The sequence below is a fragment of the Gorilla gorilla genome, chromosome 6 (assembly GCF_029281585.2).
Source record: "Gorilla gorilla gorilla isolate KB3781 chromosome 6, NHGRI_mGorGor1-v2.1_pri, whole genome shotgun sequence".
Classification (NCBI taxonomy): Eukaryota; Metazoa; Chordata; class Mammalia; order Primates; family Hominidae; genus Gorilla; species Gorilla gorilla.
In genome coordinates, this window is record NC_073230.2 from 112,213,028 (window position 1) to 112,233,270 (window position 20,243).

The 20,243-nt window shown below is 49.3% G+C and overlaps 2 protein-coding genes across 4 annotated transcripts in view; both read left to right on the forward strand.

Moving 5' to 3' along the window:
- The window catches only part of LOC101136273 (drebrin-like protein), a 27,580-nt gene extending 21,502 nt beyond the window's left edge, over positions 1-6,078 (forward strand). The window contains exons 6-7 of one of the 3 annotated variants that reach the window (XM_063708691.1): positions 3,881-4,002; positions 5,871-6,078. In XM_063708691.1, coding sequence (XP_063564761.1) covers positions 3,881-3,964 — 84 coding nt within the window. In that variant the 3' untranslated portion in view covers positions 3,965-4,002; positions 5,871-6,078. The other 2 variants (XM_055392548.2, XM_055392547.2) reach the window with 2 other exon arrangements.
- LOC101130521 (speedy protein E18) lies at positions 4,096-16,715 on the forward strand. The gene is made up of 9 exons (XM_031012651.3): positions 4,096-4,622; positions 6,207-6,792; positions 7,732-7,950; positions 9,249-9,479; positions 10,509-10,567; positions 11,791-11,876; positions 13,934-14,177; positions 14,300-14,404; positions 15,258-16,715. The coding sequence occupies exons 2-8, from the start codon at positions 6,633-6,635 to the stop codon at positions 14,357-14,359; spliced, it is 1,059 nt and encodes a 352-aa protein (XP_030868511.2). The 5' UTR covers positions 4,096-4,622; positions 6,207-6,632; the 3' UTR covers positions 14,360-14,404; positions 15,258-16,715.
- Positions 16,716-20,243: the final 3,528 nt, after the last annotated feature.

Below are 20,243 nucleotides of genomic sequence, written 5' to 3' on the forward strand. Positions count from 1 at the left end.
CTCACTGCAGCTTCCGCCTCTGGGGTTCCAGTGATTCTCCTGTCTCAACCTCCCAGGTAGCTGAGATTATGGGCACACACCACCACACCTGGCTAACTTTTGTATTTTTAGTAGAGACAGGGTTTCACCATGTTGGCCAGGCTGGTCTCAAACTCCTGACTTCAGGTGATCCACCTGCCTCGGCCTCCCAAAGTGCTGGGATTACAGGTGTGAGCCACTGCACCCAGCCTGTCACCTTTTTTTTTTTTTTTTGAGACTGAGTCTCCGTTTGTCACCCAGGCTGCCATGCAGTGGTGCCATCATAGCTCACTGCAATCTGTCTCCTGGGCTCAAACAATGATCCCGCCTCAGCCTCCTGAATAGCAGAGACTACAGGCGTGCACCACCATGCCTGGCTCATTTTTAAATTTTTTGTAGAGATGTGGTCTCACTATGTTGCCCAGGCTGGTCTCGAACTCCTGGGCTCAAGGGATCCTCCCACCTTGGCTCCCCAAAATGCTGGGATTACAGGTGTGAGCTGCACCCGCCCTTGAATGGATTTTAAAAACCCACCTAGGCTGGGCGTGGTGGTGCATGTTTGTAGTTCCAGTCTTTTGAGAGGCTGAGGCCGGAGGATCATATGAGGCCAGGAGTTTAAGGTTGCATTGAACCATGATCATACCACTGCACTCCAGCCTGGGCGACGGAGTGAGACCCTGTCTCTAAACTAATAATAATAATTTTTGAAAGTGTTAAAATCCACCTAGAATTTATTTTTGGTGTGATGTGTGATTCAAATTATTTTTTTTTCAAGTTAGCCCATTATTCAAACACTAAAATATTGAAAAATGCATCCTAAGCCGGGTGCAGTGGCTCACACCAGCACTTTGGGAGGCCAACGCAGGCGGATCACCTGAGGTTGGGAGTTCAAGACCAGCCTGACCAACATGGAGAATAATAATAAGCCGAGATCGCGCCATTGTACTCCAGCCTGGGCAGCGAGAGTGAAACTCCATCTCAAAAAGAAAGAGAGAAAGAGAGAGAGAGAGAAAGGAAGGAAGGGAGGAAAGAAAAAGAGAGAAAGAAAGAAGAAAAAGAAAGAAAGAAAGAAAGAAAGAAAGAAAGAAAGAAAGATGTATCCTTTCCCTATTTGAACTGAAATGCCTTTTTTTTTTTTTTTTTTTGAGACGGAGTCAGGCTGGAGTGCAGTGGTGCAGTTTCAGCTCGTTGCAGCCTCCGCCTCCCAGGTTCAAGTGATTCTTCTGCCTCAGCCTCCCAAGTAGCTGGGATTACAGGCGCACACCACCAACCCACATAATTTTTGTTTTTTTAGTAGAGATGAGTTTTCACCATGTTGGCCAGGCTGGTCTCAAAGTCCTGACCTCATATGATCTGCCCACCTCGGCCTCCCAAGGTGCTGGGGTGACAGGCATGAGCCACCGCGCCTGGCCTGAAATGCCGTTTTTATCATACGCTGCAGACTAATGCATCCTCAGTGTCACCTCCCAGCTTGATGTGGGACAAGCCACCAAGGGTGTCCTCACCGTGGCCCCGCTCAGGCCACCAGTTGGCTATGTTTGCCCCTGCCACCCCAGGCACACAGGAGTTCAGGAGTCCTCTCTGGCCTTGCCTTTATCCTGGGGCAGCTGCAGGTGACAACCTCTGGAAGAGGTGGTAAGAGGAGCCAGGACACAGGCCAGTCTGAGGGACACGCTCCTCCCACAGTCCTGGAGAGGGGCCTGCATGTTTCTGCACCTGGAGGGCCGGGCCAGGGTGGGGAAGACTGGGGATTGGGGGGAGGCTGGACCCTGCAGGTTCTTGGACCTGTGGTCAACCGGGAAGCCAAGTCCCTGATCTGCAGTGAGGCTGCGGCTGCCAGCCCCTTGAATAGGCACAGTAAGCACCTCCCAGCAATGCCACTGTGCAGAAGAGATGCCAACAGTGACAAGGGGGGCCAGGATGGTCCCCAAACCAGACACCCCATCTTCACCCTCTGCCATTTTCCTTCTCCAGGTCAGCCCTGGGGCCCTGGCACAAGCTCAGGAGGGGAGAGAGGCCATGCAAAGTGATCACACTGGACCCTCTGCCCTGAGAGCCTGGGCACTGGGAACCAGATGTACTGTGATTTAGAAGAATGCGGCCAGGTGCGGTGGCTCACAGCTGTAATCCCAGCACTTTGGGAGGCTGAGGCAAGAGGATCGCTTGAGCTCAGGAGTTCGAGACCAGCCTGGGCAATATGGTTAGACCCATCTCTACTAAAAATACAAAAAATTAGCTGTGCATAGTGGTGCACGCCTGTAGTCCCAGTTACTCATGAGGCTGAGGGTTGAGGCATGAGAATTGCTTGAGCTCAGGGTGGTTGGGGGAGGTTGGGGGGGTGGAGGGTAGAGCTGACCTGGGATAGTGCACCACTGCATCCAGTCTGGGTGACAGAGTGAGACCCTGTCTCAAAAAAAAAAAAAAAAAATGCATCTTATACCTTGAGGGTCATGGAGTCTTTCACGCCTTCCTCTGTGTGTGTGTGTGTGTGTGTGTGTGTGTGTGTGTGTGTGTGTGTGTATTCAGGTCAACTTCTGGAATTTCTGTTTCATTTCTTGGATCAATCTGTTCAGGTGTCAGTACTAGACTATTTTAATCCCTGTATGTATGTATGCATGTATGTATGTATTTATTTATTTTGAGACGGAGTTTTGCTCTTGTTGCCCAGGCTAGAGTGCAATGGTGCGGTCTCGGCTCACTGCAACCTCCACCTCCTGGGTTCAAGCGATTCATTCTCCTGCCTCAGCCTCCCAAGTAGCTAGGATTACAGGTGCCCACCACCACGCCTGGCTAATTTTTGTGTTTTTAGTAGAGATGGGGTTTCACCATTTTGGCCAGGCTGGTTGAGAACTCCTGACCTCAAGTCATCCGCCCGCCTCTGCCTCCCAAAGTGCTGGGATTACAGGTGTGAGCCACTGCGCCCAGCCAATCGCTGTATTTTTATAATCTGCTTTGTTCTGTAAATGATCCCTCTCGAGTGTAACTCACTATTGGGCTGTGTCCTTCTTTGGTGAATGTCTCTTTTTCCCATTAAACTGTAACTCTCTGAGGGCGGGGACTGGATCTGTTTATCTGTTTAGTTCTCCCACTGAATCCTCACTGTTAACCTAGGGGTCTGGCACAGTAATTGTGTCCAGTAATTTTTTTTTTTTTTTTTTTTTTTTTTGAAGCAGGGTCTTGCTGTGTCACTCAGGCTGGAGTGCAGTGGTGCGATCAGAGCTCACTGCAGCCTCGAACTCCTAGGCTCAAGTCATCCTCCTACCTCAGCTTCCTTAGTACCTGGGATTACAGGCACATGTCACCATGCCCATCTAATTTTTAAATTTTTTACTTTTTCTTTTTTTTTTTGAGATGGAGTCTAGCTTTGCTGTCTAGGCTGGAGTGCAATGGCATGATCCTAGCTCACTACAACCTCCGCCTCCTGGGTTCAAGCGATTCTCCTGCCTCAGCCTCCCAAGTAGCTAGGATTACAGGTGCCCACCACCATGCCCGGCTAATTTTTGTATTTTTAGTAGAGATGGGGTTTCACCATGTTGGCCAGGCTGGTCTCAAACTCCTGACCTCAAATGATCCATCCCCCTTGGCCTCCCAAAATGCTGGGATTACAGGCATGAGCCACTGCGCCCAGCCAATTTTTAAATTTTTTCTGGAGATGGGGTGCTCGCTATGTTGCCCAGGCTGGTCTCAAACTCTAGGCCTCAAGTCCTCCTGCCCCGACCTCCCAAAGTGCTGAGATTACAGGCATGAGCCACTGTGCTCAGCCCCAACAATTATTTTTGACAGATAATAGGGACGTCTCCTTGCTCTCTGTGTCTGGCCAAGTAGCCCCAGGTGACACTCTTTTTTTTTGTTTGTTTTTGAGATGGAGTCGTGCTCTGTTGCCCAGCCTGGAGTCCAATGCCGTGGTCTCGGCTCACTGCAATCTCTGCCTCCTGGGTTTAAGTGATTCTCCTGCCTCAGCCTCCAGAGGAGCTGGGACTACAGGTATGTGCCACCACACCTGACTAATGTTCTTATTTTTAGTAGAGACGGGATTTCGCCATGTTGGCCAGGCTGGTCTCGAACTCCAGACCTCATGATCCACCCGCCTTGGCCTCCTAAAGTGCTGGGATTACAGGTGTGAGCCACCATGCCCGGCCGTGACACTCGTTTTATAGCATCAGGCTGGTGACCAGAATGTCATGGCTTCTGGGCAGAGGCCAGCTTCCATGCCGTGTCCTGTCTTCCTAGTGCAGATGTCCCCAGCTGCAGTGAGTACCAGTGTGAGGGAATGGGCTCCAGACTCCCACAGGGGCCACAGGGATGGCTACGCCAAGCTCTGGGGAGTAGCCGATTCCCCAGCACCTGCCTGCTCATGCACCTTTGGGGTGACTCATGAGACAGGGTGGGGCTCCCACCTGCCCTCTCCCAAAAGGCAATCAGCTATAAAGGCTCTCAGAGGCCCACCCAGCCCCAGGTCATCAAACAAGCCCCAGTTCCATGGCAACCATTATACCCATTCATCAAGGAGATGTAGAGGGAGGTGCTTCCTGGTTCACCCCACCCTCAGCAGAGACAGACCCCAGATCTGGGCCCAGGACTTTGTGCAGGGAGGGGAAATGCAGGTGACTCAGCCCCTATTCCTCCATCAAACCAGGCTTGAAGATGGGTTAAATCAGAGCTTTTCATTCCACAAAAGAGAAATTTTAATGGGGTCAGAACATTGATCTTCTAATATTTGAAAGCCTGTTAACTAGGAGAGAGAGAGCAAACTATTTTGTTGTAGGAGGACCCACCCAGCTCTGACGGTTTAAAGCGTCATGAATGCGAATTTGAACTCCAGAAAAGCAGAGCTTCCTAACAATGGGACTTCCACAGCAATGGGATCTGCTTCCTCTTTCAGTTTGTGCCTTTTCTATGAGCGAGAGACTCCTAGGAAAGCAGCAGCCCATTAGGAAAAAGTGTGGGAAGTCACTCGCAGGTTATTTTTTTTGAGATGGAGTTTTGCTCTTGTTGCCCAGGCTGGAGCACAATGGTGCGATCTTGGCTCCCTGCAACCTGCGCACCATGAGTTCAAGTGATTCTCCAGCGCCCTCTCCTGAGTAGCTGCGATTACAGGCATCCACCACCATGCCTGGCTAATTTTTTGTATTTTTAGTAGAGATGGGGTTTCACCATGTTGTCCAGGCTGGTCTCAAACTCCTGACCTCAAGTGATCCACCCACTTTGGCCTCCCAAAGTGCTGGGATTACAGGCATGAGCCACTGAGCCCAGCCAGGAACCCACAGGTTTTTTGGATGGTCTCTGAATGTCATGTAACTCTTTTATTTTTTATCAAAAAAAATTTTTTTGACACAATATCTTGCTGTGTTGCCCAGACTGGAGTGCAGTGGCAAGATCATAGCTCACTGCAGCTTCTAACTCCTGGGCTCAAGTGATCTTCCTGTCACACAAGTCTCCCAAGTAGTTGGAACACAGGTGCCAGCCACCACACCTGGCTAATTTGGTTTGGTTTTGTTTTTTTAGAGATGGGCTCTTGCTATGTTGCCTATACTGGTCTTGAACTGCTGGCCTCAGGCAATCTTCCTCCCTTGGCCACCCAAAGTGCTGGGATTACAAGCATGAGCCACTGTGCACAGCTGAAATTTTTCAACTTAGTCTTTTTGTACATGTGATATTTTATTCATAGAATCCATAAATGGAAGGGAAATTTCTGAGTTCAGAGCAATACATATGATACAAAACTTGATATATAGACTAGAATTTCTTAGCCAAACTGGAGGGGCTGGCTTAGGTAATCCATGGATTCCCTGAAATTGGGGACACCATTGGAAATATGTGTGAGCTCAGGGGCAGTTTCCTGTGATTTCTAGGCCTCAAAATGTCTCTTGGACTCAAAATTGCCTTAGGGCAGAGGACGTGTGTACCCCCAGTATAGAATCTCGGACAGTGAATGTGAGTAAACATTCGGCAGAAAAGCTCTGCCAAACTGAGTGCTCTGATGTGACTTTTTCATCAAGTCAGTATTCCTGGGATCTCTTGTACATGATAATCTCACTCTTGTACATGATAATCTCACTCTTGTACATGATAATCTCACTCTTGTACATGATAATCTCACTCTTGTACATGATAATCTCACTCTTATAAGGTTTCATTGTTTCTGCTTACCCTAGTTTTCTTTCCCACTCTGTTCCCTCTCCCACCAGACTGGACTCTGAAATGGGCATGTACAGAGACGAAGAGACCCCAACATGCTTCAGGCTTTGAGGGGAGAGGACACAGCCTCTGCTGGGACAGGCAACAGAGGGATGTGGAGTCCCTGAAGATGCTTTTGGACAATGGTCTGAGGTTGGGACAGTGGCAGGAGATACCATTCACCCAGGATCTCCAGGACAAGAGATCAGCCTGGCAGTTAAATGTGTTTTTTTTCAAACTGGTTGCCAGGTTGGCATGAACGATGACATCAGAGATTCCGACCTTCCTGATTGGAGGGACCGGACGGACTCCGTGGGTGCCTGGAGATCAGTTGGACAACAGTATCTTCTCAGAGCTGTTCTCCACTCCTGACTTCTCCTAGGCTTGAGAATTGATAACATACTCTTCTGGATCCTAGCAGTGTCCAGAAGAAGGCCATGGACAGAACGGAGACTAGGTTCCGTAAGAGGGGAGAGATTACGGGAAAGATCACGACCAGCCGTCAACCGCACCCCCAGAATGAGCAGAGTCCCCAGCGGAGCACCTCGGGGTACCCCCTCCAGGAGGTGGTGGATGATGAAGTGTTGGGACCATCAGGTGAGGGGACTGGTGGAAGAAGAGGTGGGATAGGATTGACTAAGACGAAGGAAGGGGGCCGGGTGCGGTGGCTCACGCCTGTAACCCCAGCACTTTGGGAGGCCGAGGCGGGCGGATCACCTGAGGTCAGGAGTTCAAGGCCAGCCTGGCCAATATGGTGAAACCCCATCTCTACTAAAAGTATAAAAATTAGCCAAGTGGTAGTGGTGCACACCTGTAATCCCAGCTACTCAGGAGGCTGAGACAGGAGAATCACTTGAGACTGGGAGGAAGAGGTTGCAGTGAGCTGAGATCACGCTACTGCACTCCAAAAAAAAAAAAAAAAAAAAGGGTCAGCGGTCAGGAAGGAGAACCTGAGGAGGGTGTGTGGGAAGAATGGAGAAATTCAGGCTGGGTGCGGTGGCTCACACCTGTAACCCCAGAACTTTGGGAGGCCAAGGCAGGCGGAACAGTTGAGGCCAGGAGTTTGAGACCAGCCTGGCCAACATGGTGAAACCCTGTCTCTACTAAAAGTACAAAATTGAGCTGGGCATTATGGCAGGCACCTGTAATCCCAGCTACCTGAGAGGCTGAGGCAGAAGAATAAATGGAATCCAGGAGATGGATGTTGCAGTGAGCTGAGATTGCACCACTACACTCCAGCCTGGGTGACAAAGCAAGATTCTGTGTCAAAACAAAACAAAACAAAAAAGAAGGGACTCAGAGAGCCAGGGACCAGGGAAGGACATGAAGCAGCGTTCGGAGGACAGAGAGAGAGAAGAATGGGGAGGGGAAGGAGCGGCACATGGGGTTGAGCAGAGGAGAAAATCAGAAAGATGGCTTAGAGAAGCCAGCAGTCTGCGAGTCTGGGGAGGATGGAGAGTGGTTTGGGGTTTTGGGTCGGGGTCTAAGGTGATCAGATGCAGAAGCATTACACGGTGGCCTGGTTTCTTTACTCAGCCCCTGGGGTAGATCCCAGCCCCCCATGTAGGTCCCTTGGCTGGAAAAGGAAGAAGGAGTGGTCAGATGAATCTGAGGAGGAGCCGGAGAAGGAGCTCGCCCCTGAGCCTGAGGAGACCTGGGTAGTGGAGACGCTGTGTGGGCTCAAGATGAAGCTGAAGCAACAGCGAGTGTCACCCATCCTCCCTGAGCACCACAAGGACTTCAACAGTCACCTTGGTAGGAGGACACCCCAGAGAGCACCTCCAATCCTGTTCTTTCTAAAAAGAGGAAACTTCCAATAACCACACTTTTCCAATGGGAAAGATACGCCCCCAGTGGGTGAGCTCTCCACGCAGGAGGACTCAGAAGTGATCACTCATGAGGGACACTTAGGAGACGATAGAGGACTAGGCTAGACTTGATAAAGGTTGGCGCTTGGGATGAGAAGGCTTGGTTTCGGGCCAGGTGCAGTGGCTCACGCCTGAGATCCTAGCACGTTGGGAGGCTGAGGCAAGAGGATTGCTTGAACTCAGGACTTTGAGGCTGCAGTGAGCTATGACTGCACCACTGCACTCCAGCCTGGGTGACAGAGCAAAACCCTGTGTCAAAAGAAAAACGAAGGCCAGGTGTGGTAGCTCATGCCTGTAATCCCATTACTTTGGGAGGCTGAGATGGGTGGATCACTTGAGGTCAGTTGTTCGAGACCAACCAGACCAATATAGCGAAACCTCATTTATACTAACAATACAAAAATTAGCCAGGCATGCCTGTTATCCCAGCTACTCGGGAGGCTGAGACAGGATAATCACTTGAACCCAGGTGGAAGAGGTTGCTTTCAGCCAAGATAGCGCCACTGCATTCCATTCTGGGTGAGAGAGTGAGACGCTGTCTCAAAAAAAAAAAAAAAAAAAAAGAAGGAAGGAAGGGCTCAGAAGTCAGGAAGGAGCACGTGAGGAGGGTGTGTGGGAAGAATGGAGGTACTGAGGCAGGGTGCAGTGGCTCACACCTGTAATCCCAGCACTTTGGGAGGCCAGGCAGGCAGATCACTTGAGGCCAGGAGTTGGAGACCATCCTGGCCAACATGGTGAAACCCTGTCTCTTCTAGAAGCACAAAAATGAGCTGGGCGTTCTGGTGGGCACCTGTAATCCCAGCTACTTGGGAGGCTTAGGCAGGAGAATCACTGGAACCCAGGAGGCGGAGGTTGCAGTCAGCCAAGATCGCACCACTACACTCCAGCCTAGGCCACAAAGCAAGACTGTTTCTCAACAACAACAACAACAACAAAAAAAAAAGGGACTCAGAGAGCCAGGGACCAGGGAAGGATATGAGGAAGTGTTCTGAGGACAGAGAAACGGGAGAATGGGGAGGAGAAGGAGCGGCACATGGAGCTCAGCAGAGGAGACAGACAGAAGGAAAGATGGCTTGGAGAAGCCAGCAGTCTGCGAGGCTGGGGAGGATGGAGAGTGGTTTTGGGTCGGGCTCTAGTGTGATCAACTGCAGAAGCATTACACCATGGCCTGGTTTCTTTACTCAGCCCCTGGGGTAGATCCCAGCCCCCCGCGTAGCTCCTTTTGCTGGAAAAGGAAGATGGAGTGGTGGGACGAATCTGAGGAGTCGTTGGAGGAGGAGCCACGGAAGGTGCTCGCCCCTGAGCCTGAGGAGATCTGGGTGGCGGAGATGCTGTCTGGCCTCAAGATGAAGCTGAAGCGACGGCGAGTGTCGCTCGTGCTCCCTGAGCACCACGAGGCCTTCAACAGGCTGCTTGGTAGGAGGACACCCCAGAGAGCACCTCCAATCCTGTTCTTTCCAAAAACAGGAAACTTCCAATAACCACACTTTTCCAATGGGAAAAATATGCCCCAGTGGGTGAGCTCTCCATGTGGGAGGAATGTGAAGTGATCACTCATGAGGGACACTTAGGAGATGATAAAGGATTAGGTCAACTTGATAAAGGTCAGCACTTGGGATAAGAAAGCTTGGTTTTGGGCCAGGCGCAGTGGCTCCCGCCTGAGATCCCAGCACGTTGGGAGGCTGAGGCAAGAGGATTGCTTGAACTCAGGACTTTGAGGCTGCAGTGAGCTATGACTACACCACTGCACTCCAACCTGGGTGACAGAGCAAAACCCTGTCTCAAAAGAAAAACCAAGGCTGGGCACAGTAGCTCATGCATGTAATCCCAGCTACTCGGGAGGCTGAGACAGGAGAATTGCTTAAACCCAGGAGGCAGAGGTTGCAGTGAGCCAAGATCAGGCCACTGCATTCCAGCCTGGCCCACAGAGCAAGCCTCTGTCTCAAAATAAATTAATAAATAAATAAAAATCAAAATCAAATAAAAACAAAATCAATAAACAAAGAAAGTGGTTTCAGCTGTGCCCTCTGAAACTTAATGTCTCTTACTGACTTTTCTAAACCTAAGTGTCTCCATCCATAGTGGGAGATACCAAGGCCATGGTCACACCCTGATGTGACTGTCTCATGAGGAAATGATGGGAATTCCTTTATGACTCTGCAGTGGTCCCTCCGTGTCTGCTGGAGGGGGTCCTGGCTGATTCCCAGCTCTACATCCTGTAGATTCTCACACCCAGGGCCTCCTTCGGCCTCTTCTCAGGGGAGTCTCAGAGCAGGAGCCTCTCTCCCTTGCCCAGTGAAAGTCATTCTCCCCTCTCCCATCCACCTCACCCGCGGCCACAATCCTGAGTCTTCCCCCCGGGAGGCACACTTCTCCTCGCTGCCCTGCTGCTCCCACGGAAACCCTGTCCTGCTTCTCACACTGACATCTGCTCTCTAATCACAGAGGATCCTGTCATTAAAAGATTCCTGGCCTGGGACAAAGATCTGAGGGTGTCGGACAAGGTAAGGTTGTTCTCCATGTAACTGTTCCTGTTCCAACGCATGGCTGGGGGGAGGGCGCAGCTTCCAAACCCACAGTTCTCCCTCCACCACCTCCCACCAGATGCTCCTACAGTCTTTTTTTTTTGTGTGTGTGTGAGACAGAGTCTTGCTCTGTTGCCCAGGCTGGAGGGCAGTGTCTCGATCTTGACTCACTGCAGCCGATGCCTCCCGGGTTCAAGCGATTCTCCTGCCTCAGCCTCCAAGCAGCTGGGAATACAGACATGAACCACCACGCCTGGCTAATTTTTGTGTTTTTAGTAGAAACGGGGTTTTGCCATGTTGGCCAGGTTGGTCCTGAACACCTGACCTCAGGCGATCCACCCACCTTGGCCTCCCAAAGTGCTGAGATTATAGACATCAGCCACTGTGCCCGACCAGCTCCCATGGTCTTGAGTCTTGGCACCCACAAATTTTTTTTTTTGTGAGACAGAGTCTAGCTCTGCTCCCCAGGATGGAGTGCAGTGGCATGATCATAGCTCATTGCAGCCTCTAATTCCTGGGCTCAAGCAATCTTCTTTCCTCAGCCTCCTGAGGAGCTGGGACTAGGCACATGCCACCATGCTCAACTAATTTTTGAAATGTTTGTAGAAACAGGGTCTCACTATGTTGCCCAGGTTGTTCTCGAACTGTTGGGCTCACATGATCCTCCTGTCTCCACCTCTCAAAAAGTACTGGGATCACAGGCCTGAGCCACCACTCCCGGCTATTCTTGGTCTTTTTATGATTTGTCAGCATCTCCCTCAGGATTCTGCTGGTCTCTTGCAGAGTGAATGAGTGGCCCCTGCCTCTCCTATGGTTCCTTTGGGATCTGAACTCTGGGCCACAGTCTGGCCGCAGCCCTGAAGCTCCTGGCCCCTCTACTCTCAGCTCTTCGGGACAGTTCTCTGCCTGGCACACAAAAGACCCTCCTGACACCAGCCGACCTAGACACACCCCCTCCAAAGATCCCATCGGAGCCCACCATCCTGGGAGCATCACCCAAAACCCTTCCTCTGGCTTCTCGGATTTGCATCCGACCTTCGAATACCCCTCCATCCCGCAATTTCCAAATGAGTACAGTCACCCCAACACTGAGGTCCCTTCTCTGATGGGCAGCCCCTCCCCAGACCCTCATTCCCCCTCTCCACAATCTTCCTCTTCCAAGATGTGACCTCTCCCTCTCTGTGTTCCTTTCTCTCCATCAGTATCTCCTGGCTATGGTCATAGCGTATTTCAGCCGGGCCGGCCTCCCCTCCTGGCAATACCAACGCATTCATTTCTTCCTGGCTCTGTGAGTGGTTTGCTGCCTCCTATCCGTCAATATCCAATGCCCTGGGACAGCGGGGGAAGTGGGATTCCAGCCTTTCGTTTATTCTTTCACCTATTTGTCCTCTTTACTCTGTGTACAAAAAAGAGAGGATTATACTATTATAGAATGTTGTTTCTAAACAGAAACTCAGGCTGGGCACAGTGGCATACGCCTGTAATCCCAGCACTTTGGGAGGCCGAGGCAGGCGGATCACCTGAGGTCAGCAGTTCGAGACCAGCCTGGCCAACATGGCCAAACCCCATCTCTACTAAAAATAGAAAAATTAGCTGGGCTTGGTGGTGTGCATCTGTAATCCCAGCTACTCGGGAGGCTGAGGCAAGAGAACCCTTTGAACCCAGGAGGTGGAGGTTGCAGTAAGCTAAGGTCGAGCCACTGCACTCCAGCCTGGGTGACAGAGTGAGACTTTTTCTCAAAAAAAAAAAAAAAAAAAAAAAAAAAGCCAAAAAAAAATCTCCAATGCCAGTGTACAAATAAAAGAATAAAACAAAAGGAACCATAAACCGCTCCTAAGGGGAAAAGAAAAGGAGTGGAGGAGCGGACATGCCGCTTCCTCCAGCAAGCAGACGTTTCTGGTTCTTCTCTCTCTCTCCTTCCCACATCAACCACAAACGCCGTCGACCTCCTCTGGGTTCCCATGACAGAGGCCACAGTTCAGGTCCCCCTCGCATCACTCGAATCCACTGTCAAATGCTCCCCGCTGGGGTCTCCTGGAGTCTCTCCCCAAGCCAGGGGGCTTCCTAGTGCAGCCTGAACATCTTTCCAAAGCACGACAACCTCACTGCCCACCTGAACAACTTCCTTAGCTGATGCCTTTCTCTATCGAGGCCAGGGTCCACAGTGTAAATTCTACCCTCTCTACAATCTCTACAAGCACACTGGCTCGCCATCTTGGTATTTCCTGGCTCGGCTTCACTGCTCCTTCCAAATGCCCTCCACTCGACTTTGTGTTTGTGTTTTCTGTCTGGGTGTCCCGCACACATGTGGCTCTGAAGGGAAGGACCGATTCCTTGAAGTCAGTTCACCCCACAGCCTCTGTGATGCCTTCTCTCATCTTCCAACTTCTGCATGCCCGTAGCTCTCTAGTTACATCCTGGAAACTGGGATTAGGTCATCTGCCTTGATTACTCCTAGTCCCATTAGACTAGATGCCTGTAGAAGGCAGGGTCCTGGCAAAATATCAATGTATTCAATTTCTTTTATTTTTTTGAGACAGACTTGCCCTGTCCCCCAAGCTGGAGTGCAGTGGTGAGAGCATAGCTCACCGCAGCCTCCATATCCTGGGCTCAAGCGATCCTCCCACCTCAGCTTCTTTATTAGCTCTGACTACAGGGCTGTGCCACCACACCTGGACAGTTTGTTTGTTTGTTTGTTTGTTTGTTTATTGAGACAGAGTCTTGCTCTGCCTCTCAGGCTGGAATGGAGTGGCCCAATCTCAACTCACTGCAACCTCCGTCTCCTGGGTTCACACAATTCTTATGCTTCAGCCTCCTGAGTAGCTAGGCCTAACGGGTGTGCCACCGCACCAGGCTGATTTTTGTATTTTTAGTAGAGATGGGGTTTCTCTGTGTTGACCAGGCTGGTCTCCAACTCCTGGTCTCAAGCGATCCACCTGCTTCAGCCTTCTAAAGTGCTGGGATTACAGGCATGAGCCACCGCGTCTGGCATATTTCTTATATTTTTAATAGAGACGAGGGTCTTGCTATGTTGCCCAGGCCCGTCTCAAACTCCTGGCCTCAAGTGATCCTCCTGCTTTGGCCTCCCAGTGTGCTGGGATTCCAGGCGTAAGCCACCACTCTCGGCCACCAGTTGGGTTTTTGTCTCCATCCTGAAGGAGTGGGAGACGCCCTTGATCAGGTCTCTGTCCAGCAGAGCCCTCCTGAGGAAGGCATGGCTCTCTGCAGGGTGGGTGCCAGTCCTGAGCTAGGGACGGTCCCTTACCTTCCTCTCTGGGAAACTGACCTCAGCCGGAGGTCTCCCCTGGTGGTGCCCCTGAGCAGCAACCTGATTTCTGTCCTCAGCTACCTGGCCAATGACATGGAGGAGGACGACGAGGACCGCAAACAAAACATCTTCTACTTCCTGTATGGGAAGACCCGCTCTCGCATACCCTTGCTCCGTAAGCGTCGGTTCCAGTTATGCCGTCGCATGAACCCGAGGGCCAGGAATAACCGCTCTCAGATAGCCCTGTTCCAGAAACATCGGTTCCAGTTCTTCTGTTCCATGAGCGGCAGGGCTTGGGTTTCCCCAGAGGAGTTGGAGGAGGTGGGTGCGGCCTGGGGAGGTGGAGGAGGTGGGGAGGAATTGGGTGGGCTGGAGGCTGGATGAGGGGAGAGAGGGGTATCCTGGCGCGTCCCTGTCTTCTCAAAGGGCGTTTGTTTTTCCAGATCCAGGCTTATGACCCAGAGCATTGGGTGTGGGCGCGAGATCGCGCTCACCTTTCCTAGAGCTCCAGGGACCGTGGAGGCCTGAGGTCATCGGCCTGAGAGAAGGTACATCTGCATCCTCCGGGGTAAAGGCAGAATATTGGGGTCTATTTCGGAAATCCGAAGAACCCAGTTGCTTGATCCGGCTTCAAGCCTGGGCAACGTGGCGAGATCCCCTCTCCACAAAAATACAAAAATTAGCCAGGCGATGTGGGACGCATCTCTACTCCCAACTACTCAGGAGGCTGAGGCGGGAGGATCGCTGGAGCCTGGAAGGTCGGGGCTGCACGGAGCCCTGATCCTGCCACTGCACTCCAGTCTGGGCGACAGAGTGAGACCCTGCCTCAAAAATAATCATAAATACTGAGTTTGGGGAGGTTCATTATGATTGACGCACTTGAGTTACCGATTTGGGTCGAGGGTTCAGTGAAGCTTTGGTTTACATCTTGTGCAGCTAACCACGTTGAGCACAGAGCATGAGACTTCATCATGAGGAGGTAGGATTAAGGATTAGGCTTCTGGACTCGTGGTTCGTGATGTTGTCACATTAGAAACACATCTAGCATGGTTACAAGTTTAGATCTTAAGTGACACAAAAGGCCCCAGCTGTGATGAAGTCCAAAGCCACATTCTCTGAGGGTGCCCTACTCCCTGGGCAGACCCACCCAAAGTCCTTGCTATGAAGCAGATCACTGGGGCTGACCTTGGGTGTATTAAGTGAGTTGTGGAGTCATGGTCACCAAAGTGTGAGTTTCACAGTTGAACACGATGGTTCAGAAGCAGGGTATAGAATGAAAGGCAGCAGATAAAATTGCATTTCTCAATTGCTCTGAACTCTAGACTTGACATGGGACGTGAATAACCTTCCTGTCTAGAGAGCTGCCTCCTTGAAGTGTGACATTGTCTCTCTCACTTCCAGAACACCGGACCCAGGGGAGATGTGGATTTTCAGCAGGAACTTTATTCCAATGCTAATGGCAGACACCAGGAAGGAGGAGAGGAACCATTTGTGCAGATCATCTAGAAGAACCTGGACCATTCTTGATGGAGCTGAATACAGTGATCACGTTGTCCTCCTAGGAGCAGGGGTGGGGGGAGGGGGGTGGGGGTCCTTCTAGGAGTCCTTGGAGAAAAGTAAGAAACCAGGAGTGTTTCCAGTTGCACCCTTTCCTGCGGCACCACCACCCTTTTTATATTGCTGAATTCCAACCTCCCTGGGGCGGAACCTGGAGGTCCTGTTTCTTACGGACTTGGTTGCCACAGTCCAGGAGCATTTGAAGGCACAATGCAGGGGCTCAGATTGGCACAGAATTCTTTTGTGAAACATCAGTGCCACAGATTGTAACAGCTTCATGCACACTCTGCATTTTATTGGTTTGTTTGGAAAATGTTGGCCATTGAATTATTCATAGATTTATTTCAAATAGTTTGGAAATTGTTGTATTTTTGAAAACATGCTGTTCCTGTAGTTTTTTGATGAGAGTTATAGTTGTTATATATACATAAAGATAATTTTCTTTTCATTTTTAAGAGACAATTCTTTTTATCCTAAATATTTTATTATCTTTAAATTTGTTTCTGAATTATTATATGTGCTCCTGAAGCGAGCACTCTTTTTATCTATGATACTTCCATAATAATCTCTTCTATTTATAGCTATTGGTAGTTCCCCTAAATTCTGACGATAGAAATTTTTATTTGCTGTTTAGGTTTGTGACTGAATTGTGAGAATTCAGTTGTGATTTTTAACATGTCTCAGATATATATACTAACACGTCTAATATATACTATCTATTTTATTGGTTTATTTTGAAAAACATGGGTATAGAATATTTAAATATTATTTTATTTATTTAAATATTTATTAAATATATTTATTTAAATATTATTATTACTTTAAATATTATTTTAAATATTTTGGAAATACTGGTATTTTTGAATAGATGCTATTTCTATAAAGCTGTGTGATGGGTGTTATAACTGTTATATACACATACATATAATTTTGTTTTCCTTTTTAAGAGAGGATTCTTTTCATCCTAAATCTTTTACCTTTCAATCTTTGTATCTATTATTACACGTGCTGCTGAAGGGAGCATGGTTTTTATCTATGATACTTAGTTAACATATATATTACATTTATAGCTATGTAGTAGTTCCCCTAAATTCTTGTAAAAATAAATTTTTATTTGATATTTCATATATGTTTGAAATGTGAGAATTCAGATGTAATTTTTTTACCTTGTTTTGGCATGTTTGTATGTTACTTTAAAGAGGATGTGTGTTCTAAAGGAGGACATGAGCTGTGTGTTTTCAAGAGAACAATAGAGTGCGTCTCTTGGGGAAACGTAATAAAAATAAACTTTTCTCACCTTCACAGCAATTGTGATCATATTGGTCTGGATTGATTATTTGCTGCCCAGTGATATTTTTCCTTAATGGGGTTGTGGTTATTTGAACATATTTATTAGCTTTGGAAGATAATCCTGTGCTGTTTTTTATGTAGAAAAAAACATAAGGCTGGGTGCAGTGCTCACACCTACAATCCCTGCAGTTTTGGAGGTCATGGCGGGAGGATCACCTGAGGCCAGGAGTTTGAGGCCAGCCTCAGCAACACAGCATCTACATCTATTTTTAATTTTTATTTTTTAAAGAAAAACAATAGAAGAGAAGGCTGATCCCAAGCTACAGGGTTTTTTTGTTTGTTTTGGAGACAGAGTCTTGCTCTGTCTCCCAGGCTGGAGTGCAGTGGCACAACCTCGACTCCCTGCAACTTTCACCTCTGGGTTCAAACAAATTCTCCTGCCTCAGCCTCCCAAGTAGCTGGGACTACAGGCACCCGTCTGTATGTCTGACTAACTTTTGTAAATATAGTAGAGACAAGGTTTCACCATGTTGGCCAGGCTGGTCTCAAACACCTGACTTCAAGTAATCCACCCACCTCGGCCTCCCAAAGTGCTGGGATTACAGGCATGAGCTACTGCGCCCAGATGCCAAGCTAGAGTTTTAAGGCAGGAAATGAAAGAAAGATATTGAGAGAGGAAAACCAGGTGGTAAGAAAACTCTAAAGGTGGCCGGGCATGGTGGCTCACGCCCATGATCCCAGCAGGAGTTTGAGACCAGCCTGGCCAACATGGTGAAACCCTGTCTCTACTAAAAATACAAAAATTAGGCAGGCGTGGTGGTGCACGCCTATAATCCCAGCTATTTGGGAGGCTGAGGCAGGAGAATCACTAGCAGAGATTGTGTCTCCTCACCCCCTCTCAAAAAAAAAAAAAAAAAAAAAAAGAAAGTTCCTGCAGCAGTTAAAGCTGTGAAAGACAGGCACTCTGCCATGCAATTCTTTGTGATTTTTGTTTTTTCTTTTTGGAGTTGGGGTCTTGCGCTGTCACCCAGACTGGGGTGCAGTGGTGTGGTCATAGCTCACTGCGGCCTCAGACTCAAGCTCAAGCGATCCTCTTACCTTGCCTTTCAAAAAGCTGGGATTATAAGCATGAGCCACTGCATCTGGCCTGTGTGACACAATTCTGTTTTTTGTCTTTTTTTGGGGGGGGGGGGATGGAGTCTCGCTCTGTCACCCAGGGTGGAGTGCGGTGGCGTGATCTTGGCTCAATGCAAGCTCCGCCTCCTGGGTTCACGCCATTCTCCTGCCTCAGCCTCCCGAGTAGCTGGGACTACAGGCGCCCGCCACCATGCCTGGCTAATTTTTTGTATTTTTAGTAGAGATGGGGTTTCACTGTGTTAGCCAGGATGGTCTCGATCTCCTGACCTCGTGATCTGCCCGCCTTGGCCTCCCAAAGTGCTAGGATTACAGGCGTGAGCCACCGCGCCCAGCCTATGTGATGCAATTCTGATGTCAACTCCCTGATGTTACCTCAAATGCCACAGGTTAAGGCCACCAGCCCCCACTAGGCTGCCCTCGCTTTAGACACACCTGCAGGCTTGGGTGTCCTCAGACCACATGTACTTCTCACCAACTGGCTGCAAATTTGGAGGTTCCCACCATGCCCTCAAGTTCGATAACTCACTAAAACAATTCACAGAATGCAGAAAAGCATGATACTTTCTTTCTCTTTTTTTTTTTTTTTTTTTGAGACGAAGTCTTGCTCTGTCACCCAGGCTGGAGTACAGTGGCCACCATGCTTGGCTAATTTTTGTATTTGTATTAGAGACGAGGTTTTGCCATGTTGGCCAGGCTGGTCTTGAACTCCTGACCTCAGGTGATCCACCCGCCTTGGCATCCCAAAATGCTGGGATTATAGGCATAGCCACCATGCCTGGTCGACTTCTAGAGTTTCAATAACAGAGATGTGATTCAAGAAGGGAGACATGTTTCGTAGATGGCAGGAGCTTCATGAAAAGAAGCCAATGAAGGGCAGGACGTGTAGCTGTCTACCTACAGGAAACCAGCCAGGAGCCTCCCCACAGGGACTTCAGCACAGATGGCCGGGAAAATCTGCATTAACCTGAGCTCTGGACCTAAGAGAGGACAAGGCCTTGACCATTTCTACAGACTCACAAGACGCAATCTCTGTGGTCCATGCCCGTGGTGTGATCTGGGAAACAGGGGGCCTTCTAAATGCCAACAACAAGGAAATCAAATGTGCAACAAACAGAAATACCAGCATTGACGTGGGCCATGGAGAGGCCTGAACAGATGACTGCAGTTCACTGCTAAGGTCATCAAAGGGGTGACTCTGAAATAATAAATTTCAGATGCCACGGCCCAAATAGCTGCATGAGGTGGGGAAGTCCTCCACATGCCTCTGCTTCCTTCAGTACCTGTTTATGAAATAAGCCGAGGTACTTCCCTGGGGAATTTCCTTTCTTTCTTTGTTTCGAGACGGAGTCTTGCTCTGTCGCCCAGGCTAGAGTGCAGTGGTGCAATCTCGGCTCAATGTAACCTCTCCCTCCTGGGTTTTAGCAATTCTCCTGCATCAGACTTCTGAGTAGCTGAGATTACAGGTGCATGCCACCATGCCCAGCTAATATTTGTATTTTTAGTAAAGACAGGGTTTCACCATCTAGGCCAGGCTGGTCTTGAACTCCTGACCTCGTGATCCACCCGTCTTGGCCTCCCAAAGTACTGGGATTACAGGTGTGAGCCATCACGCCCGGACTTTTTTTTAATTTTTGGAGACGACATTTCACTCTTGTTGCCCACGCTGGAGTGCGATGGCACGATCTCAGCTCACTGCCACCTCCTCCTCCCAGGTTCAAGTGATTATCCTGCCTCAGCCTCTCGAGTAGCTGGGATTACAGGCACCCAACACCAAACCCAGCTAACTTATTGTATTTTTAGTAGAGATGGGATGTCACCATGTTGGCCAGGATGGTCTTGAACCCCTGACCTCTAATGATCCACCTGAATTGGTTCCCCAAAATGTTGGGATTACAGGCACAAGCCACTGCGCCCAGCCCCTCCCATACCTCTTTTGGCCAAGGCAGCACAATTCAGAAGAATCTTGCCAGGGAAGACTGGTAAATGGATGTCAACGTGATGCCCATGGCTCCTGGTGGATTTAGATACCTCCTGGTGCTTATTGATATCTTTACCAGTTGCACGGGGGCTTTTCCATGCCAGACTGAAAACGCAGGAGATCAATGATCAACCTTCAACTATTTACTAGCAGAACACTGAGGGGACTGTGTGGTCACCAATACCTCCTATTGCACTTGGATAAACACCTCCCAGGAAATAGAGATGAATAGAAAGGACATAGTCAAACAAGCAGAATGGCTGCATTCCTTCAACCAGAAGGGTCCATTAGTCTGTTTTCACACTGCTATAAAGAACTATGAGAAACTGGGTAATTTATGAAGAAAAGAGGTTTAATTGACTCACGGTTCTGCAGGCTGTACAGGAAGCATGGCTGGGGAGGCCTCAGGAAACTGACAATCACGG

What these genes read in the sequence shown, in the direction of transcription:
- LOC101130521 (XM_031012651.3), top strand. Translation starts at nt 6,633, where the DNA reads ATGGACAGAACGGAGACTAGGTTCCGTAAGAGGGGAGAGATTACGGGA. An exon ending in TGAAGTGTTGGGACCATCAG is followed by an intron (nt 6,793 to 7,731) that starts GTGAGGGGACTG and finishes TTCTTTACTCAG; the next exon opens with CCCCTGGGGTAGATCCCAGC. An exon ending in CCCCAGAGGAGTTGGAGGAG is followed by an intron (nt 14,178 to 14,299) that starts GTGGGTGCGGCC and finishes TTGTTTTTCCAG; the next exon opens with ATCCAGGCTTATGACCCAGA.